Here is a 24,663-nt window from a genome sequence, read left to right on the forward strand (position 1 = left end):
GGGGTTCGAGACCAGCCTGACCAACATGGTGAAACCCCATCTCTACTAAAAATACAAAAATTAGCTTGGCGTGGTGGCGGGCACCTGTAATCCCAGCTACTCAGGAGGCTGAGGCAGGAGAATTGCTTGAACCCAGGAGGCGGAGGTTGCAGTGAGCTGAGATCGCGCCACTGCACTCCAGCCTGGGCAAAAGAGCAAGACTCCATCTAAAAAAAAAAAAAAAGGTCATCCATGTGGTAGCATATGTCAAAATTTCCTTTCTTTTTCTTTTTTTGTTTTTTTTTTGTTTTGTTTTGTTTTGTTTTTTTGTTCTTTTTTTTTTTTTTTTTTTTTTTTTTTTTTTGAGACAGAGTCTTGCTCTGTCGCCCAGGCTGGGGTGCAGTGGCTGGATCTCAGCTCACTGCAAGCTCCGCCTCCCGGGTTTAGACCATTCTCCTGCCTCAGCCTCCCGAGTAGCTGGGACTACAGGCGCCCGCCACCTCGCCCGGCTAGTTTTTTGTATTTTTTAGTAGAGACGGGGTTTCACCGTGTTAGCCAGGATAGTCTCGATCTCCTGACCTCGTGATCCGCCCGTCTTGGCCTCCCAAAGTGCTGGGATTACAGGCTTGAGCCACCGCGCCCGGCCTGTTTTTTTGTTCTTAACAAGCAGAATTTTATGTCCATTCAAAGAGTCTCTTACACCTTTCTGGGCCTATTCACTTGCAGAGAGGAGTCGAAACTGTAACCAGGCTCTTCATATCGCGCATTCATATGAGATGTCCAGTCTTCATATGCTGTCCAATTTCTTTAAGATAAATGGAGTGACTTGCAGCAGGGCCACGTAGATGAGAAAGTTCTGTATGGAGGAGATCACATCCTCGCGCATCTTCCGTTTCATCTCCTCCGGGTCCAGCTTCGGCGCGAGGCCCTCAATCCGGAACATCGCGGCTCTGACTTTGCAGTTTCCAGATGCCGCGCTCTCCTCTTCCCAGTGGCCGCCTCGCGCCTCTTTTTTTGTTTTTTGAGACAGAGTCTCGCTCTGTCACCCAGGCTGGATTGCAGTGGTGCAATCTTAGCTCCCTGTAACCTCTGCCTCATGGGTTTCACCATGTTGGCCAGGCTGGTCTCTACCTCCTGCCGCAAGTGATTCTCCTGCCTCAGCCTCTCGAGTAGCTGGGATTACAGGTGCGCACCACCACACCTGGCTAATTTTTGTATTTTTAGTAGAGATGGGGTTTCACCAACCACGTTGGCCAGGCTGGTCTTGAACTCCTGACCTCAAGTGATCGCCTGCCTCAGCCTCCCAAAGTGCTGGGATGACAGTCATGAACCATTGCGCCCCACCTCCTTTCTTTTTCTTTTATTCTTTTAGTGACGTGGTCTCTCTCTCCCACCCAGGCTGGTATGCAGTGGTGCAATCGTTGCTTACTGCAGCCTCAACCTCCTAGGCTCAAGCGTTCCTCCTCTCTCTCTCCCAAATAGTTGGGACTACAGGCAGACACCAAGTTGCCAAGCTGATTTTTTTATTTTCCTGGTATGATCTAGTCTTCTGAGTACCTGGCTAATTTTAAAATTTTTTTGTAGAGATGGGGCCTCACTTTGTTGCCCAGGCTTCCTTTCTTTTCTTTTTTTTTTTGTCTCACTCTGTTGCTCAGGCTGGAGTGCAGTGGCACAATCTCGGCTAACTGCAACCTCTGCCTCCCTCCAACCTCCAACCTTGCCTCCAATTTCTGGATTGTATAGTAAGTTTATGTTTAACTTTATAAGAAATTGCCAAATTGTTTTCCACAATGGCTGCACCATTTTGTATTCCCACCAGCAATGTATGAGAGTTCCGGCAACTCTTCATCCTGGTCAGCAGTTGGTATCATCAATTTTTAAAAAGCTATTGATAGGTTTATGGTGGTATCTCATAGTGGTGTTAATTTGCTCTTCACTAATAAATAATGATGTTGAGCATCTTTTCATGTGCTTATTTGTCATCTGTGTATCTTCCCTGATGATATGTCTGTTCAAATCTTTTGTCCATTTAAAAAAATGGCTTGTTTTCTTACTGGGTTTTGAAAATTGTTCATCTATTTTTAGATAGCAGTTCCTTTTTTTTTTTTTTTTTTTTTTTGAGACGGAGTCTCGCTGTGTCTCCCAGGCTGGAGTGCAGTGGCGTGATCTCGGCTCACTGCAAGCTCCACCTCCCGGGTTCACGCCATTCTCCCGCCTCAGCCTCCCAAGTAGCTGGGACTACAGGCGCCCGCCACCACGCCCGGCTAGTTTTTTGTATTTTTAGTAGAGACGGGGTTTCACCATGTTAGCCAGGATAGTCTTGATCTCCTGACCTCGTGATCTACCCGCCTCGGCCTCCCAAAGTGCTGGGATTACAGGCTTGAGCCACCGCGCCCGGCCCCCTTTTTTTTTTTTGAGACAGAGTGTCACTTTGTTGCCCAGGCTGCAGTGCAGTGGCACAATCTCGGCTCACTGCAACCTCTGCCTCCCAGGTTCAAGCGATTCTCCCATCTCAGCCTCCCTAGTAGCTAGGACTACAAATGTCTGCCACCATGCTCCATTAATTTTTATTTATTTATTTATTTACTTATTTTGAGACAGAGTCTTGCTTTGTCACCCAGGCTGGAGTGCAGTGGCACAATCTCAGCTCACTGCAAACTCCGCCTCTCGGGTTCATGCCATTCTCCTTCCTCAGCCTCCTAAGTAGCTGGGACTATAGGCGTCCGCCACCACGCCTGGCTAATTTTGTTTTTGTATTTTTAGTAGAGACGGGGTTTCACCATGTCAGCCAGGATGATCTCTATGTCCTGACCTTGTGCTCTGCCCAATTTGGCCTCCCAAAGTGCTGGGATTACAGGCGTGAGCCACCGGGCCCAGCCTCATTTTTGTATTTTTTTGTTTTTTTTTTTTTTTTTTTTTTTTTTTTTTTTGAGACGGAGTCTCACTTTGTCGCCCAGGCTGGAGTGCAGTGGCACCATCTCGGCTCACTGCAAGCTCCGCCTCCTGGGTTCATGCCATTCTCCTGCCTCAGCCTCCGAGTAGTTGGGACTACAGGCACGCACCACCACGCCTGGCTAATTTTTTGTATTTTTAGTAGAGACGGGGTTTCACCGTGTTAGCCAGGATGGTCTCGATCTCCTGACCTCGTGATCCGCCCGCCTCGGCCTCCCAAAGTGCTGGGATTACAGGCGTGAGCCACCGCACCTGGCCCATTTTTGTATTTTTAATAGAGATGGGGTTTCACCATGTTGGCCAGGCTGGTCTCGAACTCCTGACCACAAATGATCCACCCGCCTTGGCCTCCCGAAGTGCTGTGATTACAGGTGTGAGTCACTGCACCTGGCCACCAGTTCCTTTGCAGATATGTGTTTTGCAAATATTTTCTTCCTGTCTATGACTTATCTTGTCCTCTTAACAGTATGTCTTTTGAAGAGTAGAAGTTAAACTTAATGAAGTTCAGTTTAACAATCTTTTTCTCTTATGGTTTCTGCTTTTGCTTTTATATCTAAGAAATCTTTGCCTGACCCAGTCGCAAAAAAACATTTTCCTATGTTTTCTCCTAGAAGTTCTATAGTTTTAAGTATTGTATTTAGGTCTGTGATCCATTTTGAATTATTTTTGTATATAGTGGGTCAAAGGTTTTTTGTTTTTTTTTTTTTGGCTTATGAATATTCAATTGTTTCCAGCACCATTTGTTGAAAAGATTTTCTTTCTCCACTGAATTATCTGAGCATCTTTGTTGACAGCCAGTTGACCATGTATATATGGGTCTGTTTCTATGCTCTATTCTGTTACATATATGCTTACACCTATACACACTGTCTTGATTAGTGTAGTTTGATTACTGACTCTTTGTTCTTCTTTTTCAAAACTACTTTGGCTATTCTAGGTCCTTTGGTTTTCCATAAAAATTTTTAGAATTAGCTTGTTGATTCTACAGAAAAGAGTCTGGGCACGGTGGCTCACGCCTGTAATCCCAGCACTTTGGGAGGCCGAGGTGGGCGGATCACAAAGTCAGGAGATCGAGACCATCCTGGCTAACGTGGTGAAACCCCGTCTCTACTAAAAAAAATACAAAAAATTAGCTGGGCATGGTGGCAGGCCCCTGTAGTCACAGCTACTTGGGAGGCTGAGACAGGAGAATGGCGTGAACCCGGGAGGCGGAGCTTGCAGTGAGCAGAGGCCACTGCACTCCAGCCTGGGCAACAGAGCGAGACTCCATCTCAAAAAAAAAGAGTCTGATGGGATTTTTTTTTTAGGATTGTGTTGAATCTGTAGATCAATTTGGGAATAATTGAATCTTAATTGTTTATATTGAGTCTTCTGATTCATTAACATAGTTTATCTCTCCATTTAGATATTATTTATCTGCTCTGCTTTTATGTATTTTTTGGATTTGTTGGAAAACTGTAGGAGAGGGAAGTAACATTTACTGCCTACCTACCTTCTCCATTCTGGGCTCTTTACATATCTCAGTATTTCACACAGTATAGGATGCTCTCTGGTTTTCCTTAAGTAACATTAAATCCCATGGGTAGAAATTCCTTCCCTTCGTAATTTTTTTTTTTTTTTTTTTTTTTTTAATTTTGAAGACAGAGTCTTGCTCTGTCACCCAGGCTGGAATGAAGTGGCGTGATCCCGGCTCACTGCTACCTCCACCTCCTGGGTTCAAGTGATTCTCTTGCCTCAGCCTCCCTCAAATAGCTGGGACTGAGCTGGAGTGCAGTGGCACAATCTTGGCTCACTGCAACCTCTGTCTCCTGGGTTCAAGCGATTGTCCTGCTTCAGCCTCCCAAGTAGCTGAGATTACAGACGTTCCCCACCACACCCGACTATCTTTAGCAGAGATGGGGTTTTGCCATGTTGGCCAGGCTGGTCTCAGGCTCCTGATCTCAGGTGATCTGCCTGCCTTGGCCTCCGAAAGTGCTGGGATTACGGGTGTGAGCCACTGCGCCCAGTGGCAACTTCTTATCCATGTTCTGTCCTTATAGTTTTGCCTTCTTCAGAATTCCGTACAAATAAAATCATGTAGTATTTTTCTTTTTGATTCTTCTTTTGCTTAGCATACTGTATTTGAGATTCAATCACGTTGTTGCCTGCAAGTAGTTTTTTTTTGTTGTTGTTGCGAATAGTGTTTCATTGAAAGGATGTACCACAGTTTATTCCTTTCCTGATTGAAGGACATTTGTGTTGCTTCCAGTTTTTGGCAATTATAAATAATAAAACCACTATGAATATGTACGAGGTTTTGTGAGAACACACATCTTCATTTCTCTAGGAGTATGATTGTTGGGTCAAATGGTAAGTGAAGTGTATGTTTGATTTTATAAGAAATCAAGACTTGGGCACAGTGGCTCACACCTGTAATCCCAGTACTTTGGGAGGCTGAGGAGCACGGACCACTTGAACTCAGGAGTTTGAGACCAGCCTGGGCAACATGGTGAAATCCTGTCTCTACAAAAAAAATACAAAAATTAGCCTGGCTTGGTGGTGTACGCCTGTAGTTCCTGCCACTTGGGAGGCTCAGGCAGGAATATTGCTTAAGCCCAGGAGGCAGAGGTTGCAGTGAGCTGAGATCGTGCCACTGCACTCCAGCCTGGGCGACAAAGTAGAGAGCCTGTCTTAAAAACAACAACAACAAAAATGTAGCTTAGGTAGTCTGTCACTGTGGCAAGGTAGTATATGACATAGTATGTGGGTATGGCAAAGATTATACTTGCTTTTTTTTTTTTTACACTGAGTCAGAAAATTATTTTAATAACAAACTTTTTTTTTTTTTTTTTTACAGAATCATTATAAAATAGCAGTTGGTTACTCCATAACTGCCAGAATTATTTGTACTTAAGGTCTTGGCTAAGTGGGGCTGAAATCAACAAAAGGTCTTGGACTGTTGGTTCACAGATCATCCTAGGAAGCCTGCCCTCTTGATATCTATCATACTTACCTCTTATGACATGACCCAGTCCTTTAAAAAAAAAGTATCTCTCTTTCTTTATTCATTCTTTGGAGGCTTGAAGTGAATTTGGCACCGTTTATTAAATACCTTCTAGCCTTTGTCTTTTACCACTTCTTCAACATTTGGTTCTGACTGCATCCATTTCAACTTTGTCTGCTCTTTTCCAGGTTGCTTTAATAACGTTAAATAGTCCAAATTATTTTCTCTCTCTTCTCGGAGGTTTTTTTACTACTTCTGAGGTCTGGGCTGTACAATTTTTTATGACTCTGTTCCTACTGGCAAGAGCTGCCATCAAAGACCCCTAAATTTGTTTACAGGTTTGGCTGGCATAGTTTTCCCTATAAAGGAAGCTGTTGGAACCTTAGTGTTTAGTTTATGTACTATTCTGTCATCAGCTGTCCTCATCACTTCGAGTAATTCGTGGAACTGGGCAACCTCCTCCCAGTCCACACCGCCACTGGGTGCTGCCATATTTGACAAACAAAAATTATACTTTCTTACTCATTAGATATTAATATATTCCTATCTAACATATGTGGAAATCAAGGCTTAGAAAGGCCAAAAGCACAGAACCAGTAACTTGCCTGGATTTAAACCCAGTTCTGCCTGACAAGTATTTTCAGTTATATAGGGTCTTATTTTAAGTCCTTCAGCCAAATTTGAACTTTTAAACCTTTATACATTAGAGTACAACTGTGCTAAAAAATGTTCTTTAGAAGGTTTGATAATAAGCTGTGACTTTAGCTCTCATAGTGACAGTACTTCAATTCTTTTAAACCTAAAAATGTGCTTTATCTCTTTCTGATGCCCCAGAGAGTTGGTTCCTCTTTCAGCACTTGACACATACCTCATGTCACTTAGTGCTCTGGTCTCGAATGATCTATTCCTGTGGCAGTTTCTCTTCCCTCTGACAGTGCGTTCCTTCTGGATGGGGACTGTGTTCTTTTTTTTTTTTTTTTTTTGAGACGGAGTCTCGCTGTGTCTCCCAGGCTGGAGTGCAGTGGCGTGATCTCGGCTCACTGCAAGCTCCGCCTCCCGGGTTCACGCCATTCTCCCGCCTCAGCCTCCCAAGTAGCTGGGACTACAGGCGCCCGCCACCACGCCCGGCTAGTTTTTTTTTTTTGTATTTTTAGTAGAGACGGGGTTTCACCATGTTAGGATAGTCTCGATCTCCTGACCTCGTGATCCACCCGCCTCGGCCTCCCAAAGTGCTGGGATTACAGGCTTGAGCCACCGCGCCCGGCCGGGACTGTGTTCTTTATTTCTTTAGCACCCACTGCAAGGCCTGCCATATGGGAGACATTCAGTCATGATTGAAAGAATGACAGGTTCTTGAATATCACTATACAATCCAATTGTGTGGTATACATTTCCTAAATTAATAAAAGTCCTTTTAATGAATTAATTAAAAAACTATTGATTGAGCCTCTTCTTGCTATGTGGTGAGCACTGCACTAGACATTCTGTGAGATACTAAGGTGAACCTCCTAGTTTCAGGGAACACACACACACAGAGTGAATGCACACATACATGCATGTACATACACACCAAGAAACATAATTGTAACATAATGTGAAAGATAAACTGCAATTACAGCTCAAAGAGGCTGAGTAGCATAGTAATTTACAGTAGTGCTTCTCAAAGTACCATTCTGAGAAGATGTCAGGAGCTTATGCCAAAATATACATTAATAATTTGTTTCCTTTATTAGGAAAGTCTTGATATTAAGAAAAAAACATGGCTGAATCAAATGGTTTGTTTAGTGACTGGTTGCACATTTCTCGTGGACCAATGACAATTAGGCTGTTCACTGGCAGCTTGTCTATGGACCGTACTTGAAGTAATATGTGGTTAAGAGTACAAGCTCTACTCACAGAATGGGAGAAAATACTTGCAAGCTATCTAGCTGACAAGGGATTAATAACCAGAATATATAAGGAGCTCAAACAACTCTATAGCAAAAAATATCTAATAATCTAATTTAAAAATGGGCAAAAGATCTGAATAGACATTTCTTAAAAGAAGATGTACAAATGGCAAACAGGCATATGAAAAAGTGCTCAACATCACTGATGGTCAGAGAAATGCAAATCAAAACTACAGTGAGATATCATCTCACCCCAGTTAAAATGGCTTTTATCCAAAAGACAGGCAATAACAAGTGTTGACAAGGATGTGGAGAAAAAGGAACCTTTATACACTGTTGATGGGATTGAAAATTAGTACAACCACTATGGAGAACAGTTTGGAAGTTCCTCAAAAAACTAAAAATAGAGCTACCATATGATCTAGCAATCTCACTGCTAGGTATAAACCCCAAAGAAAGGAAATCAGTATATCGAAAAGGTATCTGCACTCCTGTGTTTCTTGCAGCACCATTCACAATAGCCAAGATTTGGAAGCAACTGAAGTGTCTGTCAACAGGTGAATGGATAAAGAAAATGTACATATACACAATACTATTCACCCATAAAAATGAATGAGATCCTGTCATTTGCAACAACATAGATGGAACTGGAGGTTATTATGTTAAGCGAAATAAGCCAGGCACAAAAAGACAAACATTCATGTTCTCATTTTTTTGTGGGTGCTAAAATTAAAAACAATTGAACCCACAGAGATAGAGAGTAGTATGATGGTTACCAGAGGCTGCGAAGGGCAGTGGGGGCTCGAGGAGAAGTGGGGATGGTTAATGGGTACCAAAAAATAGAAAGATTGAAAAAGATCTAATATTTGATGGCACAACAGGGTGACTATAGTCGATAATTTAATTGTACATTTACAGATAACTAAAAGAGTAGAGTTGGATTGTTTGTAACACAAAAGATAAATGCTTGAGATGATGGATATCCCATTTACCCTGATGTGATTATTATGCATTGTAGTCCTGTATCAAAATATCCCATATACCCTATAAATATATATACCTGCTATGGACCCACAAAAATTAAACATTAAAAAAGAGTACAAGCTCTGGAATCAAACTGTTGGCATTCATATTCTGGTTCTATCAGTTATTAGCAATATGACCTTGGGAAATTCTGAGCCTCAGTTTCCTCTTCTATATAATGAGGATGATAATTTTTTCTGTTTCTTTGAGCTCTGAAAATGAAACAAGATGGTACTTGACAGCACTTAGCACAGACACTGGCACATTGTAAACATTCTGTTACTGATTTTATTGTTGCAATAATTCAGAATTTTTTTCATCTGACAGGAATTTGAGATAGCTTCTTAAAAGTTGGTGGCAAAGAACATTAAATGTCATTCACAGAATGTTACTATCATACCTACAGTGGGGTCAGTTCCTTGGAATAGTGTTTGAAATTTTTAGGACTGTTTTTTTTTTTTTTTTTTTTTTTTTTTTTTTTTTTTGAGACGGAGTCTCGCTGTGTCTCCCAGGCTGGAGTGCAGTGGCGTGATCTCGGCTCACTGCAAGCTCCGCCTCCCGGGTTCACGCCATTCTCCCGCCTCAGCCTCCTAAGTAGCTGAGACTACAGGCGCCCGCCACCACGCCTGGCTAGTTTTTTTTTTGTATTTTTAGTAGAGACGGGGTTTCACCATGTTAGCCAGGATAGTCTCGATCTCCTGACCTCGTGATCCACCCGCCTCGGCCTCCCAAAGTGCTGGGATTACAGGCTTGAGCCACCGCGCCTGGCCAGGACTGTTTTTAGAGATGCTGCTTTTACAGTGAAGGGCACTGAATTTCCTGCTTTTCATCAACTAACTGCGGAAGTGCTGTTTTCCCTTTGGCTTTTACTTTTACCACGTAGCTAGGTTTCTGGTTCCCCCACAGTTGGTGTGTTCACATAAGATTAGGGTCATTTTAGAGGAAATAGTTTCAATGTTTTGTTTGTTTGTTTGAGTCAGAGTCTTGCTCTGTCGCCCAGGCTGGAGTGCCGTGGCACGATCTCGGCTCATTGCAGCCTCTGACTCTTGGGTTCAAGCGATTCTCAAGCCTCAGCTTCCTGAGTAGCTGGGACTACGCCTGGCTAAGTTTTGTATTTTTAGTAGAAACGGAGTTTCACTATGTTGGCCAGGCTGGTCTCAAACTCCTGACCTCAAGTGATCCGCCCACCTTGGCCTCCCAAAGTGCTAGGATTACAGGTATGAGCCACCGTGCCCAGCGTAGTTGCAATGTTTATAGGGTAGTTGTGGTAAGAAGCTAGTTTATTTTACATCTGGCTAAGTGGTCAGTGCTGCATGATTGTATACTCCCGGATTATAAATTTAAAAACTATGTAGTCCAAAAAAAAAAAAAAGTTTCTTTAAAAAACGCAGCTGTAAAATGCCCTGGCTGCATTTGAGTGAAAACAGGAAGGCAGTTACATTTGTTGAGCACCTGCTATCAGTGAGGCACTCTGAACAAGCTAAGTACATTTTTCGTGTATTATTTAACTCAAACACCTTGTACATAGTAGATCAAAGTATCAACGCCGGAGCCAGACTGCCTGAGCTTTACTCTTGCTCCACTGCATTCTTACTGTATGACATTGGGCACTTTGCTTAACTTCTTTGTGTCTTGGTTTCCTCATCTGTAAAATGGGATTGCTAAAAGCACCTACCTTAAAAGGCTACAGTGAAAATTAAGGGAGCTATTATGTATAATGTATCTAGAACTATGTCCAGCAACTGTTGGCTGCTATTATTATTACTATTGCTATTACTATTATTATAGAAGCTTGCCCATAGTCCTACACCTAGTAAGTGGCAAGTTCTGGAGTTAAACCTACTTTTTTTCCTGATTCTCTATTCTTCTAACCGGTTCTCCACACAGCATTTAGGGTGATCTTTCTAGATGGAAATATGATTATGTCACTCTTCTGCTTGAAATCCTTTGATGGCTTCTCCCTTAGGAGAATGGGGATGATCCTACTCCCTTAGGAGTAGGAGTAGGGGATGATCCTACTCCCGTAGGATCACAATAAAAGTTTCTCATGTAGCTTCCTAGGTGCTCCAGGGCCTGCCTTGCCTCTTTCATACTTCCCTCCCCACCTCCCTCTACTTCCAGTTACACTGGCTTTGTTTTTGTCCCTTTCCACCTCAGGACCTTTGCATATACTCTTCCTCTCTTCATCTAACTAGCCTCTACCTTTTTCTTAGATGCCATCTTTTTTTATTTTGAGATGGAGTCTTGCTCTATCGCCCAGGCTAGAGTGCAGTGGTGCGATCTTGGCTCACTGCAACCTCTACTGCCCGGATTCAAGCAATTCTCCTGCCTCAGCCTCCCAAGTAGCTGAGATTACAGGCGCCTGCCACCACGCCCAGCTAATTTTTGTATTTTTAGTAGAGATGGGGTTTCACCATCTTGGCCAGGCTGGTCTTGAACTCCTGACCTCGTGATCCACCCACCTCGGCCTCCCAAAGTGCTGGGATTACAGGCGTGAGCCACCCCGCCTAGCCTCTTTATTTATTTATTTTTTATTTTTTGTTTGTTTTCTTATGTCTCGAATATTACTTCTTCAGGGAACCTCATTAAGTTAGGTCTTTATGTTATACATTAGAAGAAGTAAAAGGTATTTAACTGCCCTTTCATAATGTGCACTTCTTGCTCTATAATTACTTGACTATTATTGGTCTTTTCTATTAGACTCTAAGCTCTGTAAGGCAAGGATTGTTTCTGTCTTCATTAGTGGTCTAAGCCTAAGATCTTGCCTAGTACCTGACGCAGTAGGCACTGAATAAAGACTTGTTGATTTGGATTGAATTCTAACAGGCATGCGGACATAATTCCTAGAACAGCAGGATGAATGTGCTGCTTTTTGCCTCTTTGCTGGCTCTTTGCTCCAAACAGCTCAGAGCATAAAGAGCTGTTTGTTTTTAGTAACTCAGTTCTCTGCATTGATTGAGGTTTTCAGACTGTCGTATTGTTAGGCAATCTCACTGCTCAGCCTTTCGGAGATGAAATTCTTTTCTTCTGATTTTCATTTCATCTTAATCCATCTTTCCTCGGGGGAGGGTGGGTAGGGATGATGGCCGTGACCTTGAGATGGAATTGGGCTAGACAGCAGGATGCCAACTTTTGTTCTCTAAATGGTTTGCACTGCTGCAACTACAACTCACCCAGGAGAGGCGAGGAAGAGGCCTCTCAAGTGGGTCCCTTAATTTGCCTGCATCCTTTGCCTAGCAGCTGCCTGAGGAGATGGAAATCTCACTCATCTGGGAGCAGCTTCCAAGCCTGAAGTTGAACCAGCCCCTGTGTTCTGCTGAGAGTAAAAGCATCATTCAGCATCCCTCGCTATGAGGCTACTCTTCTCTTTGTAAAACATCTACTTACATTTTTAAAAATTGAGATATAACTTGTATAAAGTGAAGCTCCCCAGCACCCCAGCAGACTTCCTCGTGTCCCTTTCTTGGCAATACTCCCCCTAAATAGCATTATTTTGTCATGTTAGGTTGACTCCTGAAATTCTTTCATTTATTTCCTTCCATTTTGCTGTCTGATCATCAAAGCAATGTTTATTGCAGAAAATTTGGAAGGTACAAAATAGTGTAGATACTAAAAATAAAAATAAAAAATAAAAAAAACCCATATGTACTCTTACATACATAAAGGCCTGTTCTACATCTTGATAAATCACTACCTCCTGTGAGGCTTTCCCTGAGTCCCCCTTTCCTCCCCTTCTTGTCCCTATAGTATTTGGCACAAAGCTATTATTGCCTTTGTCTTACTGTAGTACAATGTTTGTATACTTACTTATCTCTTTAAAACACTCACAGTGACCTCCTTGAAAGCACAGACCTTTTTTTTTTTTTTTTTTTTTTTTTTTGAGACTGAGCCTTGCTCTGTCGCCCAGGCTGGAGTGAGATAGCATGATCTTGGCTCACTGCAACTTCTACCTCCCACGTTCAAGTGATTCTTCTGCCTCAGCCTCCTGAGTAGCTGGGACTACAGACGCTTGCCACCACACCCAGCTAATTTTTGTATTTTTAGTAGAAACAGGTTTTCACCATGTTAGCCAGGCTGGTCTCAAACTCCTGACCTCAGGTGATCTACCTGCCTCGGCCTCCCAAAGTGCTGGGACTACAGGCGTGAGCCGGGCGGCTGACATTTTTTTTTTCTTTAAATAGAGACAGCGTCTCACTAGGTTGCCCAGGCTAGTCTTAAACTTCTGGGCTCAAGCAATCCTCCTGTCTTGGCCTCCCAAAGTGCTCACATTATAGGTGGGAGCTACCACGCCTGGCTGCATAGACTTTTTTTTTTTTTTTTTTTGAGATGTTGCCCAGGCTGGAGTGCAGTGACATGGTCTCAGCTCACTACAACCTCCACCTCCCAGGTTCAAGTGATTCTTCTGCCTCAGCCTCCTGCATAGCTGGGATTACAGGCGGCTGCCACCACACCAGGCTAATTTTTGTATTTTTAGTAAAGACGGAGTTTCACCATGTTGACACTGGTCTTGAACTACTGACCTCAGGTGATGCACCTGCCTCAACCTCCCAAAGGGCTGGGCTTACAGGCGTGAGCCATCACATGCATAGACTTCTTATTGCCCACAGGGTGCTGTTAGTAAATATTTGTTGAGTGAATGAGTAAACAAATCAATGACATTTTGCTGAAGTAAGTGTTAAAGAATAAAACCCATTATTAGTGGCAGGAATGGACAATTCTCACTTTAGTCAGTCAGTCCTATCTGCAGAATGCCAAAAAAGAAAAATAGTATTTTAGGGTGTTTTTACTTTTCTGAAACACAATTATTTCACTTGAACATCCATAAGAAGTCTATGATTGTGTCCCCATTTTTTATGTTGGAAAGTTATTACTGTATTTGAATCAGAAGAAGAGGAGATCAGAGATAATGCTGAAAAGCAGGAGGGATGTTATTTAGAAAAACTACCTGAAAGAATTTGCAGTACCTTGCATTTACTGGCTGTATTTACTGTATGCCAGGCAATTACTTATGTAATCTCATTTAATCATTGCAACAACTCTATGAATTAGGTATTATTATTTTCAATTTATAGCGGAAGAAATGGAGACTCAGAAACCTGAATTTCCAAATTCAAATAGGTAATAATTGGCAGAGCCAATATCTAACTCCAGGACTGACTGTCATGTCTCTAGTCCATTTACTGTTACTTCTAAACTCCTGATCTCATGATCCACCTGCGTCAGCCTCCCAAAGTGCCGAGATTACAGGCGTGAGCCACCGCGCCTGGCCTATTACACTAAACTTCTTTTGTAGAGGTCTACCTATAGAGGGCCATGCCCCTTGCTATTAAGTGATGATTTTGGGACACATGAAAATTTAGGAATCTTTTTTCATTTATCTTCAGTTTGATGAACTTTTTGATATGATGAACACAACACTACTACCATATTTCCATGTAGCCATTAGTCAGGTCTTATCTCATTAACACACCAGTTCTCACAATTCTCTGTTGATATAGGTCTAGATCGTTATCTTGTTTATACCTGAAGAAACTGAGGCCTAGAGGGGTAAGTGACTTACCTGAGTAAATATTGCTAATAAGTTGCAGCGCGGACACTTGACTCCTGTTCCGTGTTATTTTCACTGCAACATGTAGGCTTGCTGAAGTCGATTTTAGTAAGCATAAACTCTAACCTGGGAGAAGCTGCCCCTCAGGGGAAAATTAACAACGTCTGGAGGTAGTTTTGACTGTCACCACTTGGGGTATACTACAGATGTCCAGTGGGTAGAGGGATGTATATGGATATGTAGGTCAGCCCCTACAACAAAGAATTATCTGGTCTAAAATGTCAGTAGCACTGAGGTTGAGAAATCCTGTTCTAGAACAATTAATTTTCATGCCTTATTTCTCCAGAACAGATTAAATACCCAAGGTTAACCTCCAAAGCATACCTAGTGATGAGCTTGATTCTCTTTTTCTTTCTTTCTTTTCTTTTCTTTTTTTTTTTTTTTTTTTGAGACAAGGTCTCCCTCTGTTGCCCATGCTGGAGTACAGTGGTGCAATCTTGGCTCACTGCATCCTTGACCTCCTATGCTCAAACAATCTGCCCACCTCAGCCTCCTGAGTAGCTGGGGCTACAGGTGTGTGCCACCACACCTAGTTAATTTTTGTGTATTTACAGAGACAGAGTTTCACTGTGTTGCCCAGGCTGGTCTTGAATTCCCAAGCTCAAGCCATCCAGCTGCCCTGGCCTCCCAAATTGCTGGGATTACAGGTGTGTGCCACACCTGGCCGCTTGATTCTTTTAGAATGGGCTATTCTTCAGTAGCAACAAATTATTTATTAATCACCAGGTTTTATTCAGAGTATTGTATTAAGTATGATTAGAGATGCAGAACTGCATTAAACATGGTGTATTTGTTTAGGGAGTTTAGAGACTTTTGAAGGAGATAAGAGGGATCTAGTTACTTTGCTCCTGGTTGCAGATAAGCATCCCCTACATTCTGGAAACTATCACATGCAGTACTGGCTATACTTATGGACTACTATGATTGAAGTGGCTGCTGGCTTCAGTGAACACTCACTATAGTTGACTCTTTCTTCCCACAGTTATGCGATGCCAACCAAAACCATGGAAGTGTTACATTTGCAGGACCAAGGGAGCAAAATGTTACTGGACTCAGTGCTTACCACCCATGAGCGAGTGGTTCAGGTAGGCAATCCAGGAGAATAAAAAATGTATTTGCTTCTCCTGGTTCTTTTCTCTGTCCACTTTTTCACTTTCTGTTATGCTCTTTTCTTTCTTGAATAATGGTATTCTCCAGTGTTCAGTTATTGATGCCTCCATCTCTCCTTTTATAATACCTTCCCCCTATGCAGTCTCATTCATTCCTTAGGCCTCAGTGACCATCATTTAATACTGATAACCCCCAGATGTATACATCTCTAGTCCTGATCTGTTGGCTGAGGCTTGAAACTTGATACCCAGTTGTCTACTGGCCTTCTCGACTTTGATCCACAGGAGTCCTCCCTGCACTCCATCTATGCAAAATTAGTTGTAGAGGGACTGATTTTCCTGTTTTTCTGTAACCCTCCCCACCTTTGAACCTAATGTGTCACCCTTCTTTGTCTTCTGATACCCATTCATTCACCAAATTCTATAGCTTCTACGTCCTAAAAATCTTTCAGATTCATCCACTTCACTTTACCCCCATACCGAGTGATCATGTCATTTTCCTGCTTGAAACCCCTCAGTGGCTGCCTTCCTTTGATCTCTAGTAGTTGTCCTCTTTTCTTCCTGCAGATAATGATGGGTGCCAACCACACTACCATGAGGGCACCCAGAGGTATTAAAAATACACAGCTTGCCAGCTTTACCATCATCCCCCTTTTAATAAGAGCATTAATTGATATATAATGGGCATATCATACAATTTACCAATTTGAAGTATACAATAAAAATGGTTTTTAGTATATTCAAAGAGTTATGCAACCATCCCCACAATCAATTTTAGAACATTTTCATCACGCTAAAAGATACCATGCACCCATTAGCAGTCACTCCTCTTTCTTGGTCACCCTAACCCCTTGCAGCCACTAATCTAGTTTCTATCTCTGTGGATTTATCTCTTCATTTAAATGGAATTGTACATTAAATGGCCTTTTGTGTCAGGCTTCTTTCACGTAGAGGAATGTTTTCAAGGTTCATCTCTGTTGTATTGGTACTTCATTCCTTTTTATTGCCAAATAATATTCCATGGTATGGGCATCACCCTTTTTTTATCCACTCAAGGAACATACAGCAAGGTAATAAAATGAATGTTAAATTTAAGTCTAAATATGCTAATTTTAAAAATAACTAAGTATAATATTTGGCTTTTAAAATATTATCAGGACTAAATTATTTGTAATATATCCTGTGACAGATCTGACATGCCAGAAGCCCATAGAATAGTTTGAATGCTTTAGGTTGGTACTCAGGTGCTTTCATGATTCTTCTCCTGCTTTTCCTCTTCACAGCCCATTTACTCTAGCCACACATGGAGCTAGGTATTTTTTGGGTTTTTTTTGGGAGACGGAGTTTCACCCTTGTTGCCCAGGCTGGAGTGCAATGGCAAGATCTCGGCTCACTGCAACCTCTGCCTCCTGTGTTCAAGTGAGTCTCCTGCCTCAGCCTCCTGAGTAGCTGGGATTACAGGCATATGCCACCATGCCCAACTAATTTTGTGTTTTTGTAGAGATGGGATTTCTCCGTGTTGGTCAGGCTGGTCTCAAACTATGGACCTCAGGTGATCCGCCCACCTCGGCCTCCCAAAGTGCTGGGATTACAGATGTGAACCACTGTGCCCGGCCAATGGAGCTAGTTTTAATTTCCTAACACTCTTATGCCCCCACATTTTACTGAATGTTTTTTCCTCTGCCTTCGAAATCCTCCACATGACTGTTGAATTCTCCTAGTTTACTCCCGTTTTTCTTCAAGATTTCACCAAGATACTAACGCTTCTGGAAGCTTTTTTTGACCTTCCTTGGTTGAGTTGGGTAGGAATTTTTCTTGTGGGTCCTTGCAGCCCCCCTGCCTGCCCTTTTACCATACATCTGATTCACCTTGGTGTTCTTAGCACAGTGTTTGACACCAGTCAGGTCCTGGTATGCGTGGATATGGGCAAAACTGAGTTGAATCAGAAAGTCAGTGTGCCCAGGCAGGTGGTTCACGCCTATAATCCCAGCACTTTGGGAGAATAAGGCAGTCAGATCACTTGAGGTGAGGAGTTTGAGACCAGCCTGGCCAACATGGTGAAACTCTGTCTTTACTAAAAATACAAAAATTAGCCATGCCAGGCGTGGTGGTGTATGCCTGTAATCCCAGCTACTCAGGAGGCTGAGGCAGGAGAATTGCTTGAACCCGGGAGGTGGAGGTTGCAGTGAGCCAGGATCGCGCCATTGAACTCCAGCCTGGGCAACAAGAGCGAAACTCCATCTCAAAAACAAAACAAAACAAAAACAAAAATTAGCCAGCCAGGCCGGGCGCGGTGGCTCAAGCCTGTAATCCCAGCACTTTGGGAGGCCGAGACGGGCGGATCACGAGGTCAGGAGTTCGAGACCATCCTGGCTAACACGGTGAAACCCCGTCTCTACTAAAAAATACAAAAAACTAGCCGGGCGAGGTGGCGGGCGCCTGTAGTCCCGGCTACTCGGGAGGCTGAGGCAGGAGAATGGCGTAAAAACCCAGGAGGCAGAGCTTGCAGTGAGCTGAGATCCGGCCACTGCACTCCAGCCTGGGCGACAGAGCGAGACTCCGTCTCAAAAAAAAAAAAAAAAAAAAAAAAAAAAAAAAAAATTAGCCAGCTGTTATCTCAGCTGCTTGGGAGGCTGAGGCAGGAGAATTGCTTGAGCCTGGGAGGCGGAGGTTTCAGTGAGCAGAGATGGTGCCACTTCACTCCAGCCTGGGGGTAACAGAGCAAGACTTCGTCTCAAAATAAATAAATAAATAAATACGAAAGTCAGCCTGCGCTGGGTGCCATGGTTCATGCCTGTAAACCTAGCACTTTTGGAGGCCAAAGTGGGAGGACTGCTTGCAGCCAGGAATTTGACTAGTCTGGGCAACATAGCAAGACCCTGTTTCTACCAAAAACTAAAAATAAAAAATTAGCCGGGACTGGGGGCACGTGCTTGTAGTCCCAACTACTCTGGAGGCTGAGGTGGGAGAACCACTTGAACCCAGGAGTTCAAGGCTGCAGTGACCTATGATTGTTCCGCAGCACTCCAGCCTGGGCAACTGAAAGAGACCCTGGACTTTAAAACCTCTTGGTCCAGTAATGACATCTAATGCCCACAGGAGCAGATATTGGCAGTGACCATCTCAGCACCTTGCAGAAGGCAGGAGAAATCCCGTAGAGGCCAGGCTCAGAAACCAGTTTTGGTATTAATCTTCCACCCTTGGGCTCTCCAGACTCTACTGGAGCTGGCATTTGAACCCATACCATGTCTGCCCAGTTACCTCCTTTTCAGCTCCTCCCACCTCTTAGAGCGCCTTCTTTCATTTTGCAGATCAGCGGTTTGAGTGCTACGTTTGCAGAAATTTTCTTGGAAATAATCCAAAGCAGTCTTCCTGAAGGAGTCAGACTGTCAGTGAAGGAGGTAGGTGCTGGTTTGAGAAAAGGCCCCTGCTGGCCTGCATATGCTCAAAATAAGGATAAGAACATCTGGGCTGGGCGCGGTGGCTCACATCTGTAATCCCAGCACTTTAGGAGGCCGAGGCGGGTGGATCACGAGGTCAGGAGATCGAGACCATCCTGGCTAATGTGGTGAAACCCCGTCACTACTAAAAATACAAAAATTAGCCAGGCGTGGTGGTGGGCGCCTGTAGTCCCAGCGACTCGGGAAGCTGAGGCAGGAGAATGGCGTGAACCCGGGAGGTGGAGCTTGCAGTGAGCCGAGATCGTGCCACTGCACTCCAGCCTAGGCGACAGAGCGAGACTCCATCTCAAAAAAAGAAAAAAAAAAAGAACACATCTGGACTGGCTTTAGAAAGAACAGAGAAATGTGGATAATGTGGCCTAAATAATAATCAGAAAAGTTGTATACTCTGATGACACTGTGATCATTAGTCCAGCTTCTGAGGCATCAGGGATGATGCTTCGTGGCCTACGAGTGCTGAGTTTCAACACAGCATCCTGATGTTGGTGGTGAGCCTATGAGGCCCCAGAATTCTCTCCTTTCAGACAGTTGTGTGGAAGAAAGAACATGGGTTAAGATAGTATATGGTGTAATAAATCAGAACACAAATAGGAAAATATATGTTAGAGAAAAGGTTCCTGGATCTTCAAGTCTTGACTGTAGCTTGACTAAATATATTTCATAAAGAATGCTAGTCAATAGGATGTTTGGTCAGGCATGGAAAACTTGGAGAACATTAGGAATCTTAGCCTAAATACTGGTATTTGGGTCCAATTGCCAAGATGATCCTTCTTATGACACAGGTGTATAAGGTCATCTTAGATTGGTACCATTTGCTCCATCCAGTTCTGCTTGTTCTGAGTCCATGCTTGTCAAGCTTCTTCTGGTTAGTATTTGGGCTTCATACAGATCTGGGTACACAGACACTACGTGCTGGTCATGCTGCCTTAAAACAGTACAATCCCTGTTTGTTTTATTTCCTATGTAAATAATTTTGGTATTCTCTCTCTTTTAAATGCTTCTATTGTGATAGTTATAGCATTTTGACATTAAATCTTCATATATCTGTCTTTTCTAACTAGACTGCAAGTTCACTGAAAGCAAGGAGGAAATCTGATTCAAGTTTGAATCCCCTATACTATACTATAAGTCTGCTACATAGTAGATGATAAAAGTTACTTGAATCTGAATGATTCTCTACAGAGCTGGTTCATGGTCCCTTTCTGGATGCTGTGCATATCTGGATAACTAAAAGCTCTGCAGTGATTTCCACTTATTTTCTTTTTCTTCTCCTTAGCACACTGAAGAAGATTTCAAGGGACGATTCAAAGCTCGACCAGAACTGGAAGAACTGTTGGCCAAGTTGAACTAGCTACTGTAGACTCTTTCATGCCCGCAATGGTCATATTGAGTGCCAAGGAGAAGAGCTTACTGGGTAGTCAGAGTTCATCAGGAGACCTGACCCTTAGATTTCATAAGTACCCATTCCCATAGCCAGTAATATCCTCCTTCTCTGTGGCATGGCTGTACTTGCCATTTGTTACCACTTATCTATGAGGCAACCCTTGTTATCTTCCATCTAATAAAAATCTGCTGCTGATATGTATATATATGTGTGTGTGAGAGAGAGAAATTGGCCCATCCTGTGGAGTATCTTTAAGAGATTCTATATTCTGGCCAGGCACGGTGGTGCATCCCTCTAATCCCAGCACTTTGTGAGGCTGAGGCAGGAGGACTGCTTGAGGCCAGGAGCTTGAGACCAGCCTGGCAACATTCTGTCTTTACCAAAAACTTTTTTTTTTTTGTGAGACGGAGTCTCGCTCTGTTGCCCAGGCTGGAGTGCAGTGGCATGATCTCGGCTCACTGCAAGCTCCGCCTCCCTTGTTCACGCCATTCTCCTGCCTCAGTCTCCTGAGTAGCTGGGACTACAGGTGCCTGCCACCACGCCTGGCTAATTATTTGTATTTTCAGTAGAGACGGGGTTTCACCGTGTTAGCCAGGATGGTCTCTATTTCCTGTCCTTGTGATCCGCCCGCCTCGGCCTCCCAAAGTGCTGGGATTACAGGCGTGAGCCACAGCGCCCAGCCAAACATTTTTTTTTTTAATTAGCTGGACGTGGTGGTATGCACTTGTAGTCCCACTACTCGGGAGGCTGAGGCAGGAGGATTGCTTGAGCCCAGTAGTTCAAGACTGCAGGAGCTATGATTTTGCCATTGTACTCTAGCCTGGCTGACAGAGTAAGATCCTTTCTTTTTTTTAAAAAAAAAGATTCTATTTTCTCTTTGCCTGATGCTTTAGCACAGAAGCATGTTCCCCTTCCACATTTCTCCAACTAGAGTGAATTCATCCTTTAAAGCAATCTGGCATAGTGTCCTGTAGTGAAGCAGAGGATCATAACATAAGTAAACTCTCTATGGGTGGAAGTTGGAGAGAGGGACATTTTGGCTTTGTACATGAAAAAACTCTCCAGATAGAAACAGATTCTGCCCATAAGTGAAATAAAATGCTTTGTGGGGGTAATAAGTGACTTATAAGTATTCAGGTAGATGTTACATAACTGCTAATTAAGTTACTCTGGATTGAGTTTAAGCAAAGACTTGAAAGTTGATCTTGGTCAGGTGTCAGTAAACTACTGCCCATGAACAAAATCCTACCCACTGCCTGTTTGTGTGTTTTTTTTTTTTAAATAATATATTGAGGTGAAATTCATATATACAAAATTAAACTTTTTTTTTTTTTAAACGGAGTCTCGCTGTGTCACCCAGGCTGGAGTGCAGTGGTGTGATCTTGGCTCACTGCAACCTCCGCCTCCTGGGTTCAAGCAATTCTCCTGCCTCAGCCTCCCAAGTAGCTGGGACTACAGGCGCCTGCCAACACGCCCATCTATTTTTATTTTTTTGAGATGAAGTCTTGTTCTTGTTGCCCCGACTGGAGTGCAATGGTGCCATCTCGACTCACTGCAACCTCTGCCTCCTGTGTTCAAGCAATTCTTCTGCCTCAGCCTCCTGAATAGCTGGGATTACAGGTGCCTGCCACCACGCCTGGCTAATTTTTGTATTTTTAGTAGAGATGGGTTTTTACCATGTTGGCCAGGGTGGCCTTGAACTCCTGACCTCAGGTGATCCACACCTCAGCCTCCCAAAATGCTGGGATTACAGGCATGAGCTGCCGCCGCACCTGGCCTTAAACATTTTAAACTTGAGTAATTCAGTAGCATTTATTTAGTACATTCACAATGTTGTGCAGTCACCAGCTCTATCTAGTTCCAAAACCCCTCCGTTTTTTTGAAATAAAGGTTTATTGGATCATAGCCATGCGTATTCACTTACATACTGTCTCCGGTTGCTTTAATGCTGCAATGGCAGAGTTGGGTAGCTGCATGTGTATTGCCTCTGTATCATATGGGCAATGGGCAGTGTCACATGTTTTCCATTTGGAAACCTGGAAAAAATAGCAGTCTTTTCCAGTTGCTCAGTTGTTATCAATATATGGAAGCAGGAATCAGGATTTCATAAATTGACAAGACACTGGAGCTTAAGGACTTTAGGATCCAGCCAACCTAATTGTCTCTTTTAGCTAGTACAGGTTAGGAGCCCATAGAGGGCAATTCTTTGCCCAAGGTCATGGGATATGTCACTGGCAGAGGGGCAGCAGGATTCAAATCTCTTGATTCCTAATCCGTCTTTTTCTATCACATCACTCAGGGATGAGTCAGGCTTCTTACACAGGAGGCAGCTGGATTCTGTCACCTTGGAGCTCTTGTGTCACTGACCTAGTTGATGATTTATGCTCTCACCAGAGTCAGAGAGCTTTTGTTGCTCATCATTAGTTTGCCCTGAGACAAATGGAAGTTACTCTTAATGCCTTATCCTGGTAAGAAGGACTGGAGATATTCTGATTGCCAGAACCTCAGGGTTACAAAACAACTATGAGCTTTGACTCTTCTGGAGGGAGGTCCAGAAGGAAATGGATGTTCTTACGAGATCACATGGCAGTAAAACCACACGGAACACAAGTCTTCTGGCTCCAGGTTGAAAATGCCTTCCCTTCCCTCCCTGAGACAACCTGCTAAAGGAAAAGAGGCAAAGAAACCTGAGTTGTGCCTGGCTTCTACATTTATTCATTTCTAGCCCATTGAACTTCAGATTTCTGATCAGAAGAATGAGCATAATCCCTTTTTAGGGATTTGAGATGGAGATAATATATATAATGGGCCGGGCGCGGTGGCTCAAGGCCTGTAATCCCAGCACTTTGGGAGGCCGAGACGGGCGGATCACAAGGTCAGGAGATCGAGACCATCCTGGCTAACACGGTGAAACCCCGTCTCTACTAAAAAAAAAAAATACAAAAAACTAGCCGGGCGAGGTGGCGGGCACCTGTAGTCCCAGCTACTCGGGAGGCGGAGGCAGGAGAATGGCGTAAGCCTGGGAGGCGGAGCTTGCAGTGAGCTGAGATCCGGCCACTGCACTCCAGCCTGGGTGACAGAGCGAGACTCCGTCTCAAAAAAAAAAAAAAAAAAAAAAAAAAAAAAAAATATATATATATATATATATATGTATATATATAAAATGAACTAGTAATGCTCAGTAAATGTTATATTTCCTTCCCTTCTAAAACTTCTTTGGCATACTTTTTTAAAATATTTTTTTCATTGAGGTATAATTTATATATAGTGACATACAGATCTTGAACATATATTTGATCAATTTTGAAAATACATCTACCTACCCATGAAACCCATACTTGTATCAAGATAAAGAACATGTCCATCACCCCAAAAAGTTCCCTCATAATCTTCTTCCCCCAAGATGGAGTTTTGCTCTGTCGCCCAGGCTGGAGTGCAGTGGCATAATCTCGGTTCACTGCAACCTCTGCCTCCTGGGTTCAAGCAATTCTCCTGCCTCAGCCTCCCGAGTAGCTGGGGTTACAGGAATATGCCACCACACCTGGCCAATTTTTGTATTTTTAGTAGAGACAGGGTTTTGCCATGTTGGCTAGCCTGGTCTCAAACTGGCTGGTCTCGAACTCCTGACCTCATGATCCGCCTGCCTCAGCCTGCCAAAGTGTTGGGATTACAGGTGTGAGTGACTGCATACGGCCATCTTTCACATTTTCTCCAAGAAGTAACCACTAACCTCGTTTCTACTGCCATAGATTAGTTTTGCCTATCTAGTACTACATATAAATGAAATATACAGTATGTATTCTTTTCTGTCTGACTTCATCCGTTTAGCATAATGTTTTATCCCTTGTGTTACATGTATCAGTAGTTCATTCCTTCAGCATACTTTTAGTTTTGAATATCCTAGTTGGGGTTAAATTATTCCTAGTAGTGCCATGAAATCACAAGGGATAGGCAGGAGAGAAGAAGGAATGTCAGCGGATTGAGAGTCAGAATAGGTGGGTTCTAATCCTGGCTCTATCAATCAATACATAACCTTGGGGATAAACTATTTTGGTCTTCATTTTACAAATGTGTTAACTGGCCCAGGGAGAGAGAGAGACTTGTCTAAGGTCACCTAATTAGCCAGTGGCAGAGCCAAGGATGGTTTAAGGTCACACAATTCCTGGTTGAGTGCACATTACTGAGATTTTTAAAAAAGGATTTTTATATAGATCACTATTTTTTTTTTGAGACGGAGTTTTGCTTTTATCACCTAGGCTGGAGTGCAATGGCACA

At 43.2% G+C, this 24,663-nt stretch overlaps 3 protein-coding genes and 1 pseudogene across 5 annotated transcripts in view; 2 read left to right on the forward strand and 2 right to left on the reverse strand.

Annotated features, from left to right (window-relative positions):
• The window catches only part of MRPL48 (mitochondrial ribosomal protein L48), a 525,613-nt gene extending 505,024 nt beyond the window's left edge, over positions 1-20,589 (forward strand). For all 3 annotated transcript variants that reach the window (XM_050756456.1, XM_050756455.1, XM_050756454.1), the window contains 3 exons: positions 15,417-15,519; positions 18,855-18,944; positions 20,281-20,589. In XM_050756456.1, the coding sequence (XP_050612413.1) occupies positions 15,417-15,519; positions 18,855-18,944; positions 20,281-20,355 (268 nt within the window). In that variant the 3' untranslated portion in view covers positions 20,356-20,589. The remainder of the gene's footprint in view (positions 1-15,416; positions 15,520-18,854; positions 18,945-20,280) is intronic.
• The window catches only part of PAAF1 (proteasomal ATPase associated factor 1), a 108,139-nt gene that overhangs the window by 22,415 nt on the left and 61,061 nt on the right, over positions 1-24,663 (forward strand). The gene's annotated exons all lie outside the window — the stretch shown is intronic.
• LOC126935285 (mitochondrial import receptor subunit TOM5 homolog) lies at positions 626-17,378 on the reverse strand. Its single transcript, XM_050756541.1, has 2 exons — positions 17,375-17,378; positions 626-981 (listed from the first exon to the last, which is right to left on the reverse strand). Exon 2 carries the CDS (start codon positions 920-922, stop codon positions 767-769), a length of 156 nt encoding a protein of 51 aa, XP_050612498.1. The 5' UTR covers positions 923-981; positions 17,375-17,378; the 3' UTR covers positions 626-766.
• Positions 5,834-6,477, reverse strand: LOC126935264 (protein MIX23-like; annotated as a pseudogene).

The sequence above is a fragment of the Macaca thibetana genome, chromosome 14, assembly GCF_024542745.1.
Source record: "Macaca thibetana thibetana isolate TM-01 chromosome 14, ASM2454274v1, whole genome shotgun sequence".
Taxonomy (NCBI): domain Eukaryota; kingdom Metazoa; phylum Chordata; class Mammalia; order Primates; family Cercopithecidae; genus Macaca; species Macaca thibetana.

Bases quoted from the DNA above. Each gene is read 5' to 3' on its own strand.
- LOC126935285 (XM_050756541.1), bottom strand. From the start codon at position 922: ATGTTCCGGATTGAGGGCCTCGCGCCGAAGCTGGACCCGGAGGAGATG.